A 24,182-nucleotide genomic window follows, 5' to 3' on the forward strand; every position below is an offset into this window, starting at 1 on the left:
CTTCTTGAAAATTTGCCATGCAATGAAAGCCAGTTAGAAATCCTTTTTAATCCTCCTTATATACATCTATATTAAAATATGCTTTCAGTTTAGCATTCTGCCTTATTATTATTATTATTATTATTTATTTTCCTATATATATGTATATATATTCACTGGTTTTCAGACATTGCGCTGAGGCCATGCTGGGGCACTGCCTTTAAGAGTTTAGCTGATGCCATTTTTTTTTTATTTTGATGCCTAGTACTTTTGTGTTCATTTCCATTTATTTAACTGTTAAGTTATGGAACAAGCACACACACACACATACACACATTATACAAGTTTCCACATAGTTTCTGTCTATCATATCTCACTTACAAACCATTAGTTGACCCAAGTCTATTGTGGAAGACATTTGTCCAAGGTGCCAACAGTAGATCTAAGGTTGCAAAGCAAACTTCTTAACCATACAACTATAAAAGCAGAAATTCTACAAATTGTACCTCCCCGGTCAAATTTGATGTCTTCACCGCTCAATACTTCTTACTTGCATATTTGCAATTATCTGCATATTTTTCCCATTCAGGTAACAACAGCTGCAAGTGTCCGTCTGGTTGACATCTGTTTCATGTAGCCATAACTCACTCTTAGCAAATAACATTTTCTTCTCTCTAAATATCAACGAAAGTTTACCTGCCTCCTGTTTGTTTCAATAATTGAAATGAATGAATGCATTTAAATGTATATACATAGAGTCTGCCATGAATGGAGAGGATTGGGTTGAGCTTGGTCCATTGAATAAGTCATGTTAATTTATGACATGGATTGAATGCAATTAAAAGAAACATAACCAGCCATCAGAGTTGTTGGCTGGTGTATGGCAGAGAGATTACTGAGTTGGCATAGATTTGATGATCAAGTTCTGATGTAAGCACATACCCCTCATAACTTTTTTATTCCTACAAATTTTTTTTTTTGATTCTGTCTTCTGCATAATGGAATTAATACGATTATGCAATAAAAAATAATTTTCTCTTACACATAACACATTTGGTTCTAGTAGAGATATGTGCTGGTCAAATGATTTTCTTTTACACAAACATGTGGTTCTAGTGGAGATATGTGGTTAAATGATTTTCTTTTACACAAACATTTGTGGTTCTAGTAGAGATATGTGCTGGCCAAATGATTTTCTTTTACACAAACATGTGGTTCTAGTGGAGACATGTGGTTAAATGATTTTCTTTTACACAAACATTTGTGGTTCTAGTTGAGATATGTGCTGGTCAAATGATTTTTTCTTGCACAAACACGTGGTTCTGGTGGAGATATGAGCTGGCCGCCATGCATGATTGTTTAAAACTTTTTCAATTTTGATTTCAAAGTACTTAAAAAAATTATTTGGAAATCATAAAGAGAAATGAATGGCAGAATTGGACTGTCCATATTTTAAAACCAAAAATTTAAAAAAAAAAGAAAAAAAAACAGTGGAAAGTTTTGGAATTAGGTGGGGTGGGGATTAAAAAATTTTTTTATTGCATAATCGCTTTAATTCCAATTGAAAAAATTTTGTGAAAATTTGTAAAAATGAAAAGGTTTTAGTACATGCTTACATCAGAACTCCACCGGTTTGATGTATGTTGGATGAAATTGGGAGGGTGGGGGTTTAAGATACGAGATAGTTCAGTATAGATTGACTTGGTAAGGGTTGATGTAGTTAGATCAACCCCTTCATAGGCAAGATGGTTCAGGATTTAGACACATAGAGAGATGTTACACTGCTCATAGAATAATCTTTTATTGACATAGGAAAAGACACTAATGTTGCAGTGGTTGTTGTTGTTTCAACTGAAGGCTCAAAGCTTGAAATTTTGGGAGTGGGGACTAGTTGATTAGATCGACCCTAATGTTTCACCGGTACTTAATTTATTGACCCTGAAAAGATGAAAGACAAAGTCAACCTCAGCAGCATTTGAACTGAGAATGTGAAGATGGACAAAATACTGCTAAGCATTTCACCCAAGTGCTAGCGACTCTGTCAGCTCATCACCTTAATAATAATAATGATAATAAAAATAATAACAACAGCAATAATGGTTTCTTTTATTTGTCACTGGGGCACCAGATGAGGGGAATGTTACAAGAAAAGTTTACATTTGGTGTGTGTGTGGCAGGGCGTACATAAAAGACAAGGGAAAGAAAGTAAGAGCAGGAGAGATTAGATAACAAGTATATGGCAAAATCAGTAGAGGGGTTGACAAAATACCTTGAAATATTTAGCTGCACACCCTGACATTCTGAGTTCTGAGTTCAAATCTTACTGAGGTCAAAATTGTCTTTCATCCATCCATCCAGAATCAATAAAATAACTTAGTTGACCAGTTAAGTACTGGAACTGATCTAATTGACTGCATCTATTCATCCAACCAAAATTTTAGGCTTTGTGAAAAAAAATCAGTAATAATGATGTTAGAAACCAATAATAATGATGATGTATTATCTCAAAATATAAACTAATGTAATCTATCGAGTATTTCCACCCTGATTTCTCCCATCCACCCTTATATAATGCAAGGTAGCCATGTTTCCCCTCTACAACAACAAACTGCTTCCTGTCCTTCTATCATACTTTAACCTCTCAACACCCAGCATGAAGCCACCTCCCTCTCAACTATACTCCTACTCAAGTAAAGGGGACTTTTAAGTCTTGTGAGCTATTCAGTTGCATAAAGTTATGTAATAAACTCATCAATACTGATAACATGAAAGAAAAAAAACACCCAGTACACTCTATAAAGTGTTTGGCATTAGGAGGGGCATCAAGCTGTAGAAACTATGTCAAGACAGACGGAGCATGATGCGGTCCTCTGACTCACTGGATCATATCAAACTATCCAACCATTCCAGCATGGAAGACGGACATCAAATCATGTTGATGTAGTGTTACGTCATCAAGGCCCTTTAATATAAAACAGTTAAATCATTTCAGTACTTTTAGATGTTTTTAAAGCTTAAACTTTATCTTTTATCATTATATTTATATTTTCATCATGATCATTATTTTAACATCTAATTTTTTCATATTTGCATCAGCCAGATGATAGAATTTGTTGAGGCAGGTTTGCTATGGCTGAATGCTCTTCCTGTCAACAACCCACACCTGTTTCCAAGCATGGTGAAACATGCTTTTCACAGAAGGCTGAAAATGAAGAATCTTACCTGTATCATGATGATGACAATGATGATGATGCTCATTTACAACCATCATGTGATGCCTGGACAAGAGTATACTATCTCTCTCTGTCTCTCTCACTCACACACACACATGCATTCGCACATGTTGGACTTCTTTCAGTTTCCATCTAACAAAGTTAAGCTTTGGTCAACTCAGGGCTAAAGTATGAGGTACTTGACTAAGGTATTGCATAGTGGGGCTGAACCTGAGGCCTCATGCCTGGAAAGTAATCTTAACTATTCACCCATGCCTGTATCCATGTTCTGTTTAACATAGTCTTAGAGACATTATGTATGTAAGAATAAATGAGACGGTTGTACTGTTTTTTTATCATATGTCTGTCTGATTAGTAATAACTTGGAGTTATATCACCCGCTATTTACTATGTTAAACTCTTCTACTATGGAGTTATATAAAAAAAAATTTTTGTATGTCTTTTGTAATTTAACATTTATCTAAAATTATCATCTTTTATTCTTTTCAGTCGACAGAGATATGTTTTGGGTGACACAGCCATGAAAAGGATGGCACAAGCATCTGTATTGCTGTATGGTGTTGGAGGTCTGGGAATTGAAATTGGTAAGGAGTCTCACATTATTCTCTCCTTTATATTTTTCTTCCTTGTTTCTTTTTTTGATTTTGGGACCATGTCCCTATTATGTCTACTCTTGTGGAAATAATAAAGAAATTAGATTATTATTATTATTATTGTTGTTGTTCATTTCACTTCTCAGAGGTCTTGGTTTCACTTGCTTCAGCTAATTTTGTAACAGTGGACAACAACCTGTTATCAAGGATCTTACAGGGTCTTCTTCCACGATACTTAACATCCAAATACAAATCTCAAAATCCTCAGTCCTCAATAAAGCAGTTTTCTGAGCATGTTCTACCTTCATGTCAATCCCGATTTCTCTAACAAATTTCTCAAACCTAGTTGTTAAATACTTCTTATGCTCCTATAATTACTGGGACAAAAGTTTCTTCATTGTCTACATTCATGGGGGCTTTTACTTCTCAATTTTTTCCAGTTCTTTATCATTCACTCATACATTCTCAGGTATGACAGTATCCATGATCTTGATTTACTTCATCATTTTATCAAATACAACAATGTCTGGTCCATGAGCAGCAATCACCTAAACGCAATGGGTTGTAAAATCTCACAAGACCGTATTCTCATCGTTCTCAGTGACACCTTCTGGTTTATACTTGTGTCATTTCAATGTCCTTTCAAAATGTACTTCTCACACAATCTCCTATGAGCATGCATAGCTACATTATCATACTTCCTTTTGAGCCAGTTTACTACACTCTCTCCCACAATATGTGAGACTGTTTCATTTTTGACACTACACATCCTATAAAGGGGTGATTCAATACTCTTATCTATTTGTAACTTATTGTAATTTGTTCTCAAAACTTGTTCCTGAACACTGCATATCAGTGCATCAGTGCATCCTTTCAGATCACTATCCCTTAGCCACCTCCAGATGTTGGCATTGCCTTCCCTTCCATATCTTTGAAGTATTGCCCATGCATCACTTTCCAGTTGATCAATCTTTGCTCTTCATCTTGTTAGATTCTTTTGGGTGTGTCACATTTTCACTAGGTATCGTGTTGCAATGTCTAACAGCAACAACCAAAGGTTTAATCTACTATTTGATGTACCATGCCAAACTGTTTTCCTCATTGACAACACAGCTCTTGTATTCTATAAGCCCTCTTCATTCCTTGTTTCTAGACATATACAATCTACGTCACTTTTAAAGTGCAGTTCCATGTTCATCGTCATCACTTTCCTGGTCTGTCTATCCATTTTTTCAAGCTTATTCTTTGTCTATTTAACAACACCTGTGCCATATTGCATTAAAGAGACAGTCCATGTATTTATTGCTTAATCAGTTTGAATATTAAAGTCCCAAGCAAAGGTGGTACCTTTATTTTCTACTACTTTGATAGTCCTATGTTCCTGTCAGTTCTCACATACGAATCGAAACTGAGAGCATATGAACCAGTGCAAATACTGACCAAGTTTATCATAGCAATTAATATATTCATTTGAGGTTAACATAGAGCATCCAGAAATGAGTTGATCATTTTTTCTCTGGATGTACCATAAGAGCAACACGAAAGATCAGCATCAATTTTAAGAATGTTTGTTTAGTAATTTCTTGTGGCAGACTCTGATTCTGATATCATTATTATTAATATTATCCAGCTCTCAGCTAAATCCATTGTAAATATCCCTATTCATTCCATTGGCCAGAAAGGGCAGGCAGCTTTATCTGTCTGGTGGTCTTGATGAAAGAGATTGTGTGGTGGACAAGATTAAATGTGATAAAGACAAACTCATGTTCCCCTTTGGCCATTCTCTCATCGACTTCACAAATTTCTTCTTGAAAAGAGAAATAAGATTGTTGAAAAGTGGACAAGAGTGGTTAACATAGTCCAAGTAAACAGGCCTGCTCTGAGCATGAGCCTGTGATTGGAGAAGGTTAAGTCTTAGTGGTCAATCTAACCATGTTTTTTGTGCAGTTTTCACAAATAGCTCTTAGATGTCTCCCCACTTTTACAGAATTTTTCTTTATTTGAATGTTTGCTTTTGTTATTTCTCTTGTTTACAGTAAATAGTCTTGAATACAATACAGTAATTAGTACGATGACGAGCTCAGCCTTTGGTGATCTGATATAGCCATCAACAATTGGCCAATCCCATCAAGTTCAGTGTGGTTGGCAGTAGTAGTTGTAGTGTTCATTCTATTTCCTAAAGATTATTAGTGGGAAGTAAGTGAAATAAGTACAACTAGGAATCAATGAAACCAGGGTAGCATAGTGATTCTATCAGAAGTTTCTCATTTTAGTTTACAATATTTACTGTGCCAGTATGAATGGATAAGCAAATATCATCATAATCTGTCTTTTTACTGACATGGATTGGACAGTTTGACAGGAGTTGACAGGTTGAGGAACTGCATCAGATCCTGTCAACCCATGCCAGCATAGAAGATGGACATTAGCAGAGGAGGAGTAGGATGATGATAACAATGACATTCATTCATGATGGAGTATGGAACTATGATGATGATATATTGATATTGGTGTTTTGAATGGTAGTGTGGTAGTGATGATGATGGTGATGATTATAACAATGGCAGTATGTACATTTCACTAGCATTTGTAATTTCTCAACAACTTGCCAGTCCCACATTTCTCAATCATTGAAAAATTTTCAGATTCCATTGCATGCAATACAGAAGAACCTTGTCTGGTTTGCCATTACCATGGTGAAGTAGAAATTGCAAAATATTTCAGCTATCTCAGTTATGCATATTTACTGCATGTAAGTGGCAGCAGTGTTGGGTTGTAGCCTTGTTAGTTCTAACTACTACAAGCTACTGTTATATGTCAGCTGTCTCTTGTTAAAGTATTCTCTTTCTTCTTATACACAAACATGTTTATTTTATACCTTATATTAATCACTAATGATAGTTGTTGCTGCTCTTCCTAATCTCAAGTTAGTCACTTAGTATGGCCTACTTCCTGCTTAGATTATCGTTACAATCTCAATCACTTGAAATAGAGCTCCTGGCTTGCCTGAAAGTTCTTATTCATTTTGTATTTACGCTTTTTACTAAAGCATCATTTTCTTTTTCTTTCATGTTAAACAGAAACTAAATATGACTTTTTTCTTTTGATTTACATTGGTTTAAACTGGAAGTCAGTTGTTTGTCAACCAAATGTATTTTTACACCCTGCAATGTCTAATGAGGACAATGACTTGGTAGGAGTATATATGAGTTTGCATTGGTATAAATATATTGTGAGAGACTGGTGAGAAGACAAAATGCTAAATGAATTAAGTGTAGGCTTGAGAGAATTTTAAAAAAGTGGAGTTAGAAGAATTTTCAGGAAGTAGACATGCAGATAAGATGATTCAGTATTGTGGTGCATAATAGTATGCTTGCAAAAAAAAAAAAGGGATATATTGGTGATAACAGTGTTACTGACAATGATGATAATGTGGTAGAACCATATGAGATGGAATCAAAAAGTTCCCTGCATGCCAACAGATGGCAACATACAGTTGCACATACAGTGAGAGCTAGCAGTGACCTTCATGAGGCAGTGTGTTGAGTGACATCACTGTATTTACTGAGCAAGTTGTGAAATTTGTGTTTTTGTGATCATATGTCCACTGTAGTCTGCGATTTTGTCATGGACAGGAATAAAGAGCCAATGTAAGATTTTGCATTAAACTTGGGAAGTCTGCTACAAAGACATTGAGCATGCTTCAACAAGCTTACAGTAATGAGGCAACAAGTCATGCACAATGTTACAAGTGGCATGGGTGCTTCAAAAGCAGAAGAATGTCCCTGGAAGATGATGAGCTATCTAGAGGATCTGCCATGAGTGTCACCTTGAAAATGTGGTATTGTGCATTGAGAATTCATCCCTTAGGACCAGACTATCAATTGATAATTCTACTGTAATGTTTTGAAGCATTTGAGGAAGGACATTCGGCAAAAGTGAATGTGGAGTGCGAAGAGTTGGATTCTTCACTGAGCTCTCCTCATTCGTGATTTTATCGCCAAAAACAACATGGTATCACTTCTGCACCCACCCTATTTGCCAGATTTAGCACCTGCAAACTTCCATCTCTTCTCCAAGATGAAAATGCTGCTCATTTTAATACCGTTTTTGAGATCCAGAACAAATCACAGAAGGTCCTCAACTTGCATACAAAAAAATGACTTCTGAGCTAGATTCCAAATGTGGCAGAAACTCTGGGACTGGTGTATTGCTGCACAAGGTGACTATTTCAAAGAAGATGATGTTAAAACTTAGGTAAATAAGTTATTTTTTATTAAGCATAACTAGTCCGGGAACCTTTTGATACCAACTTGTAAGTGTTGGAAAAATGCTTATTTTGGCTCTTTACATTCTGAGTTCATATCCTGCTGAGATCAACTTTGTCTTTCATCTTTTCAGGGTCGATAAAATAAAGTACTAGTCAAGTACTAGGGTTGATGGTATTGATTAAAACCCTCCTCTCAAAATTCCTGGCCTTTTGCCTAAATAAGAAACCATTATTATTATTATAGTGTACTGGCAGATATTACATCAAATAAAATGTTTAGTGGTATTTCTTGCAGCTCTCTTTGTTCTGAGTTCAAATCCCACTGAGGTAAAGTTTGCCTTTCATCATTTCGAAGTTGATAAAATGAGTATTACTTGAACAGTGGGGTTGACATAATCAGCTAGTCCCTTTCCCCACAAATTTCAGACCTTGTGCCTATTGTAGAAATTATTATTATTAATGTGACAAGCTGGCAGAATCATTGGCACGCTGAATGAAATGCTTAGTAGTATTTAGCCCGTCACTATGTTCAGGGTTTAAATTCTGCCGAGGTTGACTTTGCCTTTCATCCTTTCAGGGTCAGTAAATTAAGTACCAGTGAAACAGACAATACGTAAGTTGTTGTGATATCATATCATATATATATGACATACCATATCCTGTGGTAGATCATATATTGCATATTATATTATAAGGCATATCACATTATATGTGGTATATCATATTGCATATTATTTCATATGGTATATCATACTGTATATCGTACATTGAATATCAAATTATGGTAAATCATATCACATGGTATATCATACAACATATATGGTATACGATGTCTCATGGTATATCCCTGTCACAAATCTGCTTCTTTATTGTTCCTGTAATTATAATTTTTTTCTTTTGTTTTTCAGCTAAAAACATAGTTCTCGCTGGAATCAAAGTAAGTTTTTGTTGTTACTATAACTACTGTTGCTACTAATACTATTACTACAACTTTTTTTACTGTTTCTCACTGAGCGGTTTGTTCTGGTTATTAACTTGATGTTAGCCACAACATCACTATACGACACCTATATCATTACTGTGTATATTATTTGTGTCTAGTTGGGTTGTTGGAGTTATCCTTTCAGACCCATTGTTGTTGTCATTGTTGTTATTGTAAATTCTGTGGTTCATTTCTTGTCATTTCTTTACAGAAATGAAGTCCTGAATAAATGCCATTTAACAATGCAAAGCCAGAAAAAAAATTACTAAATGTGTTTACATTTGACAAGACCTAACTAGAAATGAAATAATTTGTAATAAGCTTTTATGAAGACCTTCCCAGGCCACATTAATAACTGTGATGATGTTACAAATAGATTTGTATTAATTATTTCCATCTGCAACTAATGCAAGTTTAAGTCATGCATAAGAGTAGTCATATAACTCTTCAACAGCAAAGAGCCTGTTCTGTTTTGGTCCTTTCTCTCACACTTTAATCCCTCATCCCCTAGAATAAAGCTTCTCCCTCAGGGCTTTCAAGCTGTATGGCAACCTCACTAGTGCTAGTATCATGAAAAAAACCCAGTACATGCTGTAAAGTGGTTGCAAGGACATCCAGCTATAGAAACCATGCCAAGTAGACAGTGAAGCATGATGCACTCCATGGGCTCATAGGATCTTGTCAAAGCATTCAACCCTTGCTATGGAACATGGAGTGTAAAACAAGGCCAATCATGATGCTGGTGCTCTTTATTGACTACATAAAGGTAACAAGTTTCACTAGCCATATGCAGCAGCAATGAATCTTCTTTCATAAATTCTTTTCAGATTCTAAACTCCAACACACTGAGCTAGTGAGGGAAGGTCCATATGATTGCTCCTAGAAATAAACACCCAGATCTCCCTCAAATTACACTATACTGCAGATGTTACCAAACTGTAGGTTGTGGCATTTTAGTGCGTTGCCTGTAATTTCTAAGAGATGTCACAAAATTAAGTCAAATCTGATAAATTCTTTAAAATCTTTAGCTTGGAAACATATTTGAGATTCAACAACATTGAGTATAATGAAACACACTACTGGTTACATGCAATGTGTTGTTACTTTTTTTTAAAATACAGTTTTTAAATAGTTTTATCTCCTTGTTTCTCCCACTTGTTATGAGAATTTGAGTATTTATAAATTTGTTATGAATTATTCAAATCTTTTCTGAAAACCAAAATGGAAACCAATCAATAGTTGGGTGTTAAGTGAAGGGAAACTTTTTGCTAACAAATTCTAAAATATGTGTGATCATGTGTATTGGCACTATATGTAGCTGAGTTCAAATCTATGGTATTTGGCACTACTTTTCTGGTATTTCTTTTTAATCCCTGTGAAACTGCATTAGATTTAAATGTGCTGAAAGATTTTTTTTGACAAGGATGAAATACAAATATAATGCCAGTGGCAGGATTTGAAACTTAAAATCTTAGTTGTCCCTTTTTATTTAATATTAAAGAAAATTTGAACAATTTTCCCTGCAGCAAAAGAAACTGTTCTTCTCCTTTCCTTTCAGTTTCTTTAATATTCTATTATCATTATTTTTTGTTTTGTTTTTACAGCTCTTTCTTCTCCAATACCTACAATGTCAATAGTATTTATATCCCTTAATTTTTTTTTTTTTTTTTGTAAATAAACAAAACTGCAGGTAGTTTATTTGATGCCAGGGTAATTGCAAGTTCATCTGATTTTTGTCAGAATAGTAAAACAGAAATTAAAATAATTGGGATGAAATGATGATGATGACAATGATTTCTAACATCAGCATCACCACCACCACCACAAAGATTTTCTTAAACATATTCTCAAATGTTTAAATTTCTGAATATGGTATTTAAGACCACCACGTGTTTTCTCTTGTTGATATTTATGGCAAGATATTGCTTTATCTCAGCCAATGATTAATGGGAAAGGAGATGTCATTGGGTGCAGTAGCCAGATTTTACACTCAATACACACCATACCTTGACAATAAACTGATAGTTTTATCGATACTATATGTAAAATGCACACTACAGCAATCAAATATAATGGTATATAAGCAAGCTGTGACACTGCAGCACATAGAATCTAGTTTTGTACTTCTACAAGCAGTAACACAACAACCAGAAATGGATATGGTAGACATATAAGGTATTATTTAGCAGCAACCTTTATAAAAATGGTCAATAACTATTAATAGGTTATTGGATAGCCACTAAAAGCTTTTGTATTAAATGTAGTTAATAATGGAACCTGCCAGATCAACCTGGGAGGGCCCAACATTGTCCAGGTTGTGTACTGCAGTCAGAGGGAGACATCTGAATGAAGAATTAATAGAATAACAACAATAACTGAGAATTAAGCTTGTGTTCTACCAGATTGTTGAAAAGTGTATCTCTGTAATTCTCTCTAAGATGGAGCTAATAAAAGAGCTTATGATGTTGCACAACTTGCTAGAAACAGTAGCTACATCTCCCTTGAATTATATCCTACCATCCTAAGTAAAGCACCTCAGGATTATAATATGGCCTTGTTCATTAGAAAAAGATGAGATAGTCACAGTTGGAATGCTTTTGATCATAGATTTGTTTGATGAAGGCTGACCTGGTACTAAACAGTAACAGTAATTCTCAAGAAGATCTAGAAAAAGTAGTCAAAACCCCCTCAAACCACACCTATTTTTAAAAAATGACACATTAAAGAATGGTCCTTGGTACCCTAAAATGATAGTTTGGTAACAGCTGGAGTTTCTTTGATCAAAGGTCTGTTAGGTTAAAGTTGGCTTGAGGTTAACAACAGTTCTCTAACAATCAGTATCTTATGTGGCACACATAGATTCATATATATACATACACTATATATATATATATATATATATATATAGTTCAGATTTACAGAAAACAAGACAAAGACAGGTGAGTGAACAACAAGCAGGTGTATTAGTTTGATGCATGGGAAGAATGGAAATGTCTTTGATATTTCGAGCATATGCTCTTCAACAGAAAGGGTTGAGAGTTAAAAAAATGGAAAGAGAATAAGAAAATGGAGAGAGAAAAACATGTGTAGGGAATAATGGTTTAACATGATGAAATGACCCAAATTATATATATATCATCATCATCATCATCATCATTTAATGTCCATCATCCGTACTGGCATGGGTTAGATGGTTTGACTGGGGCTGGTAAGCTGAAAGGCTGCACCAGTCTCCAGACTGATTTGGCACAGTTTTCTACAGCTGGATGCCCTTCCTAACACCAACCATTGTAATGGTTGCTTTTACATGCCACCAGCATGGGTGCCATTTGCGTGACACCAGTATCTGCCACAACTGTGATTTTGCTTGGCTTGATAGGTCTTCTTCTCAAGTAAAACATAATACCAAAGGTCTTGGTCACTGCCTCCTTGAGTCCTAACACTTGAAAGGAACTCAGCCATCTTGCCTCCATGAGGCCCAAAGCTCAAAAGGTGCTCTTTACGTGTCACTGGCACAGGTACCAGTTAGGTGGCACCAGCAGTGGCCATGACTATAATTTCACTTGGCTTGACAGGTCTTCTGACGCACAGCATATTGCTAAAGATCTCGGTCACTACTCATTGCCTCTGTGAGGCTCAAATTTCGAAGATCATGCTTCACCACCTCTTCCCATGTCTTCCTGGGTCTACCTCTACCACAGGTTCCCTCCACAGTTAGAGATCAGCACTTCTTTATATGGCTGTCCTTGTCCATATGCATCACATGACCATACCCATGCAGTCGTCTCTCTTGCACACCACATCTGATTCCTCTTATGCCTAACTTTTCTCTCAAGATGCTTACACTCTGTCAAACATGCACACAGACATTTCACATCCAGTGAAGCATACTGGCTCTATTTCTTTCAAGCCTATGCATGTCATTGGCTGTCACAGCCCATGTTTCACTGCTACGTATCATAGCTGTTCACACACAGGCATCATACAAACTGCTTTTCACTCTGAGAGAGAGGCCCTCTGTTGCCAGCAGAGGTAGGAGCTCTCTGACGTATTCCCACAAGTATATATATATATAATAATATAATGTATAAATATATGCATATATTTATACATTATTTATATTATTATATGATCAAACGCCACGCATCCTTTTCCAAGTAAGTTTTATATATATATATATATATATATAATCATCATCATCATTTAACATCTGCTTTCCATGCTGGCATGGGCTGGACAGTTTGACTGAGGACTGGCAAGCCAGGACGCTGTACCAGGCTCCAATCTGATCAGGCAAGGTTTCTACTGCTGGATGCCCTTCCTAATGCCAACCACTCTAAGAGTGTAGTGGGTGCTTTTTACATGCCACCGGCACAGGAGCCAGTCCGGCAGCACTAATATTGATCATGCTCAAATGGGGCCATTTAAGTGCCACTGGCACAGAGGCCAGTCAGGAAGTACTGGCATCAGCCACGACAACAATTTCACTTGACTCAACGGGTCTTCTCAAGCACAGTATATTGCAGAATTTGGTTCCTGTGTTTTCAAATATTGTTGTTGTAATCAGGGTAAGCTCTGATTGGGTAGACTCATGTTCCAGCTATGACCATCATGTCTTCTTTTTCTTTTTCTGTTTTTTAATCACACTAGATATATAGGGCTTTGTTATCTGGTATGCTCTATAATTTTTTATAATAGTAATGTTATGATGTCATATAAAGGATATTTGGCTGCTATTTCTAGCTGGTTGGACAAGGTAGAAGCTCCAGTGTCAAGTCAAAATTTTAAAAAATATTGTAAGATCATCCCTGATATTATAAATAATTTATAAAGAGTAAAAGCTATAGATCGTGTCTCCTGTGGTGGGAAAATGATGAAATCGGGGCAGTAAAGGAGTACATCTTGTTAGGTCAGAGAGTAAATATATGTTGAGACAGAAATGTTGAAATCTCATGCAGAGTAAGAGCTGAGTGGAGGGTGTTTGCTTTGATTAAAGATGTGTTCAAAGCACAGCTGGTTAAGACTCTGCATGACAATCTCTTCAAGAGCACTGTTCTACCTGCATTCTTATATGCAAGGGAGATATAGATTTCTGTGGAAATGAAGAAGAACAACAGGCTAAAGCACAGATGGCCATGGAAAGACCCATGTTAGGAATACTATTTGGGGAGCATATCTGAAACAAGGTAATTCGAAAATGGGTGGAGTGATTGGTTTAATCATGGAATACCAAAAATACAAGTTCTGCTGGGTTGGACATGTTGGAAGGCTGACAAACAAGTAGACTTGTACAGTTGTTGAGTGGTATCCAAGAGATCAGGACAGACCATGCAGAAAATTTCCAAGATGATAGGAAATGATATAATGTAACAGTGAGGGCCTAAGCAGAAGAGAAAGGTACAATCAAGGGAATTATGGTAGCACATTGTGATCAGTAATGTAGAAAGTCATCTGATAGTCTGGTTAAAAAAAGTAATCTATAGAAAATAAGTATAATTAACATTGTTATTTTCAACATTAGCCTTGCTTTGTGTTTTTTACACACTCCATCTCATCCATACCTCATATGTATTTTTCTTTTTTTATTCATTAACATTGAAGAAATAGTCTATCTCTTTGTAGTGTTGGGACAAATTGACTTTATCACAAAATAAAAAAATAACATGTCTGAAATCTCTTGTAATTTCCTCACACCTTGAGGACATACTTGATATATGATTTTCAGCATGTATATATAAATATATATATATATATAAATATATATATAGCCTCTGACCTTCAATTTTCATATACACACACACACACACACACACACACACACATACGTGCATAGTATTATAAATTCCACTCTCATGAATATTTATCTGTGATCTACCAGTTGGAGTGACTTTCCTTTAGGTTTAACAACTGACTTGATGTAATTTCCTCATGTTGGACATAACTGAAGTGGAAAGATTAAACAAGATATACAACAAGATGCAGATATAAACTAATATTTACATTGTAATCTCTTTATGAGTATATAAACATACTTAGTCATGCTATGATAGCTGGTGTGTGGTGAACAAAATAATTAACCTTAGTTGAAGTTGTTAAATTTATCATCACATTCTGTACATAACAATATGTTCTTAAGCTTCTTTTTACACCTAATTGAGGGATAATGATGTAGTTATAGTTAGATTTGAAATCACAATAGTCTAGTTCCTGGTCACATACTCTCATTAGTTTAGATTTTAACACCAAACAATCTTCACAGTAAGTGCTTCTTAAACACATGGTTCTGGGTTAAGTCCCACTGTGTGGCATCTTGGGCAAGTGTCTTCTACTGTGACCTTAGGCTGACCAAAGCCTTGTGAATGGATTTGGTAGATGGAAACTGAAAGAAGCTTATTGTATATATATATGTGTGTGTTTGTGTGTGTGTGTATGTGTCTCTGTTTGTTCCCCACCACTGCTTGACAACTGCTGTTGGGTTGTTTACATCCTTGTAACTTAGCAGTTTGATAAAAGAGACCAAGCACTAGGCTTAAAAATAAAAAAAGTACTTGGATCAATTCATTCAACTAAAATTTTGAATGACTGAAACAGTTGAAAGAATAAAAGAATAAAATAAATCATATGATATGATATGATATGGTGTGCAGAGAAAGAAGTTACTATTTGAATTTTTCACAAGGCTTTTGATGAACCATAGGTGTGGCTTTGTCGTCAAGAAATTTTGTTTCCCAGCCACATGTTTGTGGGCTCAGTCCCTCTGTGTGGCACCTAGGACAAGTGTCCTCTCCAATTGCTTCAGGCCTACTAAATCCTTATGAGTGGATTTGATAGATGGAAACTGAAAGAAATGTAGTGTGTGTGTATCCTTGTCTTGGCATTGCGTTGTATTTGCGAGTGAGTGTCACTGTCATACAAGCAGTGTCATTCATTTCCAATATTCTGCAAAAATATGTTTGGCCATGGTAAAAGTTACTTTGTTTGGGAACAGGTGAGGGTTGGCAATTGGAAGGGCATCCGGCCAAAGAAAATTTTCTCCAATAAACTCCATCCAACCCATGCAAGCATGGAAAAGTAGATGTTAAAATGATGATGATGATGATGATGATACTGTAAGTAGTCCCTCTCTCTCACTGTTTTCTTTATACCACAACCCCACATTAGAAAAAAAATTGCTAAAATGTTGGCTGTTGTCTGGTGTCATTCCTAAAATATACAATGATTGTGACTATTGGTTGTCTTGTTGGCTTCCTACCTACTTATAGTGCTTTCATTAGTCACAAAGTACTTTTAATTTTGACATTAGTCTTTGAGTGTGTAAACAACTCTGTTTTTGAAACCAAAGTCACAATGTTATGTTGGCTTAATTTAGTACAGAATGTCTCATTAGTAAACAGTGCTAACTGGCCAAAATTTGCTCACTTCAGTTTAATTTTTTTTTTTTCGTAATTTCTTTTTGTTTATCTATTCATTATTTTTTTTTTGTTTTTGTTTAATTGCCATTCTTTCGTGCTACTTGCAAGAAGTTTCATCTTATAAATGAGTTTGCAATAGCACATGATAATTGACAATATTGGTTGTACATGCTTGTCTGCAACAAATACACAAGCCTTGAGTTATCATTCCTTTTTATCACTGTTTGCTGTTGCTTCAGACAATCTTGCATTGTTTTCTCTTTCTGTCTCCGTCATTATCTTATTTCAGATTTTATGTTCAATAATCATTGAATAATTGCTCAAGAAACTTTAAAAAAACTAAACTAAAAGGAAACGAACATGAGTAAAAATGAGTAACATTATAAACAGGAGTGGATTTAATCACTGCACCAATGATACTTTTTACAAAAGTCATTCAGTATAGATTTCATAAACATAAATAACAATGAACCTTTTTTAAACATTTTAGAAATTTTTGTCTAATGTGAGGTTGTGATATAAAGAAAACATTGAGAGAGAGGGACAGATGAAAGGTGGTGGGTGTTAGAAAGAAAGAGGAATACAAATAATCTTATTTTCTTAAGTTCTTTGACCTCTTCAGTCATTTGCTTGTTCTGGCAGTTATTCCCAGCTGATTGGAGGTAGCTCAGTGAAAGATTTACCCTGAGCAAAGTTGAAGGAAATAAAAAATAAACAACTTGATGGGTCAATGAATGAAAATGGAGGAATATATATTGACATGGCCTGAGTGACAGAGTTAGAAATGAGAATGGCAATTAATTCTTGCTTGAACAAACTGATCAAACTTGCTTGAACAAACTGAAAGGTAAGACAGGATCTTAGTGGTGACGGTGACTAACTGATGCAGTGTTGTACAAAATGAAATTAAAACAAACTTTGAAGAGTTATCCAGAAAGATCCAGGCCAAGTGTTTGAAGGCATGAAGATTATTAAATGAAGGTTGAGAGGATATTATCAGAAGTAGGGGATGGGTCGCAGTTGTGTGTGTGTGTGTGTGTGATAGCATGTGATTTTCAGGATGGGAGATGATTCTTGTGGGGTACAGAGAGGTATGATAAAACAAACATATATGTGCTAAAAGAAGTGTGTATGTGTGTGTTAGCGTATGCTTGCTTCAGTACATATGTTTGTTTTATCATACCTCTGAACACCACAAGAATTATCTCCTGACTATATTCATATACTTGTATGTATGTATGCATATATATATATATATATATATATATATATATATATATATATATATATATATACATATACATCACTGTTTAATGTTCTTCTTCCCAATAGATGCATAAGTTGTTCACATATGTTCACACTTGTGCATTCTTATGCATACTCTTAAATATTTTCACACACATACACACCAATATCATTTAAGTTAAACAAAAGTAAATTTAAGTGCATGCACTTATGCTTTTCTGTAAGGGGAAAAAAATGCAAGAGGGTAAAAGAAGTTTTACTGGCTGCTGCTACTGTTAGGTTGGGGTGTTCTGATGCAAAAGGAAAACTTCTTATCAAGTAAATCCTATCTCAAATGCTGAATCAGTTATGGAAGAAAATAGCTGTGAAAGTAAATGATATACATACACACACATATACATATACACACACACACACACACACACACACATATGTATGTATGCATGCACACATACATACATACATACGTGTATATATATATATATATATATATATATATATATATTCAAAGTTTCCCAGCCCACCTCTAGTTTTACTGGTGGGGCACCAAACATCTTCCTTACACTCTCTATTTATCTCTTCCGTTGATTTCTTTTCTCTTCTTTTCTGTCTGTTGTACACCCCACCTTCTGCTTTTTTTCTTTTTCCTTACATATATTATTTCTTTTTTTCATTTTCCTCCATTTTTTCATGTTCTTCATCTATTTCCCCCATTTTTCAATTTTCTTTTTTCCTTACCTTCTACAGTTTCTGAGTTATCCTTTTACCTTTTGTTCCTTCATCTAATTTTTCTTTTTCTCTTCCTCCTTCTCTTCTTCTTCTTCTTCTTCTTCTTCTTTCTATTCTTATTCCTAGATATTCATATTTGGAGAGGTGGCAGGGGGCACGTTCTGTTTCTTTCTCCCTGCAAAATTTAGATTGATTATGTAGACTTGGAACAAAAACATTACAGATAAGGAATGTTTTACCTTGTAGTGAGCATAACTGAATGTTACTACAGGGGTGGCAGCAGTTGTGTTAGGGTTTGGGAATGGGAGTGGATTTATTGGTTGGTAGAGCACTGAGCTGATGCAGGGTGCAAAAGCAGAAGGGCTTCTATCAGGTTTCAAAAATGTTGGCTTCATATTACTTCAGATTGTATTGAATGTAGACAATAAGATCTGTGTGCACACATGTGTGAGTGTTTGTATGTATATAACATGAGACTGAAACTGATAAAGTTTTCTTGACATAATTGCAGAATTTAACCAATTCCTTCAAGCTGTTATTTTTTTTTTTTTTTTTAATTTTCATTACATTTTTTTTTTTGTTAGTTTGAAAATTTGGTAATTGACTTTTAGAATCACAATTTAATGAACTTTACTTAGATAATGAAGTTGAAAGAGAAATAAGGATATTTTGTCTTCGTTTAAATGATAAAGGAAGGTTATTAGAGGAAAACTTTTGAAGAGGAAGTAGACAATTTCATGTAAGGTGGTACCGCTTTCTTAAATGCCAGTGACATGCTGTGTGGGAGATTATTTTGGTGGCATGAGACAAATATTTGTTTGGTCGTTAGTTAAACACAGAAATTATTGACATAAATTATATTGTGGTTGTAATAGGAAATGTCATTGAGCTGGTGAGAAAAAAAATAACCCAGCTAAAGTTTCATGGAAAATATATAACTGAAAGGAGTACTAAATCTATTAATAGAATTAATAAGAATGAAGCTATGAAATGAGGGTTGCCAGGATTTATATCATTGATCTCTGGGTTGCAAGTTTGGCACTTAACCATTTGGCTGTGTAGTTTTGTGGCTTATTATATTTCTTGTTGTAGTGAAGATGTTTGGACTAGTGGTTAGGGTGTTGCACTCATGTTCTTACAACTGTAGTTTCAATTCCCAGATGATTGGGTGGTGTATTGTGTTCTTTGATCAAAACCCCTCATTTCATGTTACTCCAATCCACTCAGCTGTAAATGAGTTTCAGCAATAATTGGGAAGTTAACCCTGTGATGGGCTGGTGTCCTGTCAGGTGAGGAGTGTTACTTATACAACATAAAATCTAGGTTACACTCTGGCCTTACGAGTCTCAGACCACATGGCAGACCTATGTCTAAGTCTTATTCTTAAGTATTGCAACAACCAGAAGCTTTAAGGTCAAGCTTTCAAGACCTCTTCTAATATTGGTTTTAAATTTTGGCACAAGACCAACAGTTTTGGGGAAGAGGCTAAGTTGATTACATCAACCCCAGTGTTCAAATGGTATTTGTTTTATTGGCCCCAAAAGAATGAAAGGCAAAGTTGACTCCAAAATTTGAGCTCAGAACATAAAGACAGATGAAATGTCACTTAACATTTTGCCTGGCTTGCTAATGATTCTGCCAGCTCGCTGCCTTAACCGTCTTCTAATATTGCAATCTGGTGTTTGGCAAAACTAAATAAATAACAGATACCATCCATCTTTAAGAAATAATTATAAAAATAAAGTGAAAAGTATTTTTGGAAAATAGATGTATATGCTTCAAAAGGAACTTAATTCTTTTGATGTAAAAAACACTTTTTTAGCCCTTTTGATACAAACCCGCCTGAAACTGCCCCTGGTTCTAGGATACACACTTCTTTTTAAACCGATTTAAATTAAGACCTTCCATTAAAACTTCATGTTAATTTATGTCTGAAACACCATTTAATAGTGACAGTTATTTTACTAAATTCTTTTTTTTTTTTTTTTCCAAAATTAATCAAAGGAAGGCAGCATATTTCAGAAGAAAAGATGGTAACAAAATGGTTTAAGAAGCAGTATTATTGTTGTTGCTGTTGGTTCTGACTGGTACCTCCAGAACTGTATTATTGGTTATATTTACCAAACCTCTTAAGAACCCCAAAGAAATATACTTGTTAAATGTCTAGTTCTTTTACTTTAATTCTATGAGTCTTTTATCTTGTGACCGACTATATTGTCTTCTACAACTCATGGAACTGAGACTGTGTTGGAACTACTCTAGAGTTGTTACTTTGTTAATAGAACATTTCTTTGAAAATAATAGGCACAGTGGTCCTGTTGGTAAGACATAATGCTCCTTTATTGTGTTTCTATTGTAATGGGCTCAAGTCATTGCTAACCTCCACTCAGTATTTATTTGGTTTCCAGTTCCTTCTATTTTTTATTTTTGATTTCACTCTTTTGGCAAATATATTTTATCCATTGGTGTAGACACACCCACGAGGCATCATGCTTTATTTTATCAGCTCTACTGATGATATCTGGGCAGTTATCTTTAATCAACTGCACTGTGTAAATATATGTACGTACACACACACACACGCACATGCACACACACACACACACACACACACACACACACAAATAGTTGTCTAAGAATCTATAAGTCAGAACAAAATAAGCACTTGTATATTTGTGAATAGAGTGGGTGTGCTTATCAAATGGTACAGTATTATAGATACATTTTAGCTGATCTTACCAATCAGTTTCACACTGGTATTAAATAACTAGATATTAGGCAACAGCACAGTTATGTGTGTATACATACATGCATACATACTTACATACATACATACATACATACATACATATAATCATCATCATCATCATAATTTAACATCTGTTTTCTGTGCTGGTATGGGCTGGACAGTTTGACACAAGTTGATAAGGCTGGTGGGGGTGGGGTCACACTAAGCCCCATTGTCTGTTCTTGCAGGGTTTCTCTGGCTGGATGCTCTTCTTAACGCTGACCACTTTACAGAGTGTACTGGATGCGTTTTATGTGGCACCATCAGCTGTGCTCTTTTCATGGCACCATCACCCTCTTTGCCTGGAACCAGCCTGTGTGTGTGTGTACACACACACATATGCATACATACACTCTCATTTTGTCAATATTGTTATATTTCAGTACATTATGTTTGACTGCTTCATCAAATTGCCTTTAGCATTAATACTAAATTGCATTTAGTATTAATTTGTTGGTTTCAGTATCTTCACTGTAATTCTGGATATCAGTTTCTGATATTCATCTGCTGCTACTATCAATAAATTTACTGCTGCTCTTTTGCTGTACCTCATCTGCCTCCACTTAATTCTCTGTTGTACCTCTATGTAGTAGCACCAGCAAGTTCATATTACCAATAGGTTTAGTGTCTTGTAATATCTCACAGCCAGTGTTTGTTCTCAGACTGCCATTGCTACTACTTTGTTGCTTCTCAAACTTCTGTTCTTCTCATCCATGTTACAGTTTCTGTTTTGTCATTAAGTTATCTAATATTGGTTTCAAATTTTGGTTCAAGGCCAACAATTTCAAGGGAGGGGTAAGTCAACTACATTGACTCCAGTGTTCAACTGGTGCTCATTTTATCAACCCCAAAAGGATGAAAGACAAAATCAACCCTGGCAGCATTTGAACTAAGAATGTAAATTCGAAAGAAATGCTGCTAAGTATTTTTTCTGGTATCTTATTAAGTTGTCTAATATTATGAATATATTCTTCTTCCTAAGAAGCTTATATGCTAAGTTTCAAATATTATTTTCAATTCTTAGCTCTGTTAGTCTGCAATTATTGTTGAGTGTATTTATATAGTTAGATGCATTGTTGGGTGTGTTTATGATCCTGGATAAGTAGAGCTGATTGAATTATTTATACCTTCATTAAGTTTAACTTCAGATAGATTGATGCCATTCGGTAATTTCTTAACATTGTTATAGTGCTTGCCATGGGGATCTTAATCAACAACATCTGACAGAGTCAGATGTCATTCTTTATTTACATTTTATTCAAAATCTGTTTTAGGCTGCTGAATTTTATGCTTTGTTTGTAAATTTTTCGTTTTCTCATTAATTCATTCTTTGTCAGTCTTGGTCTAATTGATAATGTTAATACATATAACAGCAATGACATGACCAGGATATTTGGCAAAATTAAGTTCTGTCCAGAAAGCCATACTTATACATCAATTTCATTATTTCTTTACTTTGTCTTTTATTTATTTGTCATGACTCTATGTGCTGTATCATACAGACTTCTGTTCTTTCTTCTACATCTACTTCACTACTATTCACCTCCAGATGAATCCCAAATAGATCCTACCTCTCTATTTCGCTATTCTTGTCCCATCCAAATCGTCTATTCAAGTCCTTACTTCATTCAATAGATTTTACTTCTTTAGTATTATCATTTTGTATCCTTCAGTAATAGATTTGCTTTGTATCCTTCAGTAATAGATTTGCTCGTACCAGTTTTAAGTAAACAAAAGTTTGATAGAATCATCTTGTAATATGCCAACTTTCTCATTGACATTAGTCACTAAAATACTAGTATCAGAGTAGATTAATTTATGGTTTTCAATTTGCCATTTGTATTTTTTCATTTTTTGTCATTGGCATCACTATTACAGTTCTATTATCTACAGAAGCCAATCAGAAACTTTATGGAATGTTTTGAAGTGTGGTCAGTCTCTGCTATGGACAAGTCTTTTCTGTATTTTGTTGAATGTTCTCTAATTATTTTACTAAACAAAAGTTGGTCCTTACATCCATCTGAACCTTGATTTTTTTAATAATATTAGTAATTCAGACATTTATTAGCCCTTTTGATAATACAAATAAATATGTAAAGGATTTGTATGAAGAAGGTAATTATGATACATCTTGGACAGCATGGTTAGTAGAGCACTGGACAATGTGTCTTGGATGACACTGTTGATATCATGTCCCTTTACATTCTGTACTCAAATATTACACGCTTTGATTTTGCTTTTCATCCTTCTGGGTTGGTCAGTACAATAAGCACTGGTCATATCCATTGACAAAATGTGTGGCCTGTAAAAAATTATCGTTGTTGTTGGCGGCAGCGGTGGCAAAGAAGTTCTCTCAAATACTACAGTGCTGGACTAAATTATTTTGTATTTTAGTTTTGTCCTTCTAGATCCTGAACTCCTATCAAACCTGATTCATTTGTGACTTTGCTTCATCCTGGTTTGATGAAATTACTTTCAACGCTGTTGGATAATGCAAATTAATTTCTACAAAGATTGATGTTTGTAATGTTACTAGAGTTCTTACAGTCACCAATATACTTTTGCTAGATTTCATGCAGAAGACACTATCATCATTTTTTGCTAGATTTCACACATTTATAGCAAGCCAGATGATTTATGGTATCTGATGAGAAACATAGCTGCTCACATTTCAATTTGCACTGAAGTTGTTGTCATTTGTTTACTTATTTATTTATTTATTTTAATATCTTTTGGAGCAGTCAGAGTTTGCCTTTCACTTCTCAATTTATGCAAGGTTTAGTAAGATAAATGGCAGTAACATACTCATGTCAATCCAATCAGCTGTGTCCCTTACTACTCCTTTATATAATTGGCCTTGTGCTAAATCATCATCATCATCATTATCACCACTGACACTCCACCCAACCAACCAACCACCCCCATCACCACCACCACCACCACCACCACCA

General features: G+C 35.0%; 1 protein-coding gene across 1 annotated transcript in view; it reads left to right on the forward strand.

Annotated features, from left to right (window-relative positions):
- The window catches only part of LOC106882356 (ubiquitin-like modifier-activating enzyme 6), a 295,927-nt gene that overhangs the window by 51,780 nt on the left and 219,965 nt on the right, over positions 1-24,182 (forward strand). The window contains exons 2-3 of the mRNA XM_052970971.1: positions 3,702-3,796; positions 8,984-9,012. Of these exons, the coding sequence (XP_052826931.1) occupies positions 3,702-3,796; positions 8,984-9,012 (124 nt within the window). The remainder of the gene's footprint in view (positions 1-3,701; positions 3,797-8,983; positions 9,013-24,182) is intronic.

The sequence above is a fragment of the Octopus bimaculoides genome, chromosome 10 (genome assembly GCF_001194135.2).
Source record: "Octopus bimaculoides isolate UCB-OBI-ISO-001 chromosome 10, ASM119413v2, whole genome shotgun sequence".
Lineage (NCBI taxonomy): Eukaryota > Metazoa > Mollusca > Cephalopoda > Octopoda > Octopodidae > Octopus > Octopus bimaculoides.